Source organism: Myotis davidii, unplaced genomic scaffold, assembly GCF_000327345.1.
Source record: "Myotis davidii unplaced genomic scaffold, ASM32734v1 scaffold181, whole genome shotgun sequence".
Classification (NCBI taxonomy): Eukaryota; Metazoa; Chordata; class Mammalia; order Chiroptera; family Vespertilionidae; genus Myotis; species Myotis davidii.
In genome coordinates, this window is record NW_006291504.1 from 3,554,693 (window position 1) to 3,554,921 (window position 229).

General features: G+C 71.2%; 1 protein-coding gene across 1 annotated transcript in view; it reads left to right on the forward strand.

Annotated features, from left to right (window-relative positions):
• Window positions 1-6: 6 nt before the first annotated feature.
• The window catches only part of POP4 (POP4 homolog, ribonuclease P/MRP subunit), an 8,941-nt gene continuing 8,718 nt past the window's right edge, over window positions 7-229 (forward strand). Inside the window, exon 1 of the mRNA XM_015564703.1 lies at window positions 7-161. Within this exon, the coding sequence (XP_015420189.1) occupies window positions 114-161 (48 nt within the window). The 5' untranslated portion in view covers window positions 7-113. The remainder of the gene's footprint in view (window positions 162-229) is intronic.

The window sequence follows — 229 nt, forward strand, 5'->3', positions numbered from 1 at the left end:
GTCTGCGAACTCCGCGCCGCGCGAGCTCGGGCACGAGGACCCTCTCCACCGCCGGCTCCGACGACCGGGGCCGCGGAAGGAGGTGGACGGAGGAAAAGCGCGAGCGGCGCCCGATGGAAACGTCATCAGAGAGCACCGGAAGTGGCCCCAGAATGAGGAGTGAGTGGGGCTGAGGGCCCCGGGCTCGGACGTCAGGGCTCGGGCACTGGGTACGGGGCGCTGGGAGTGA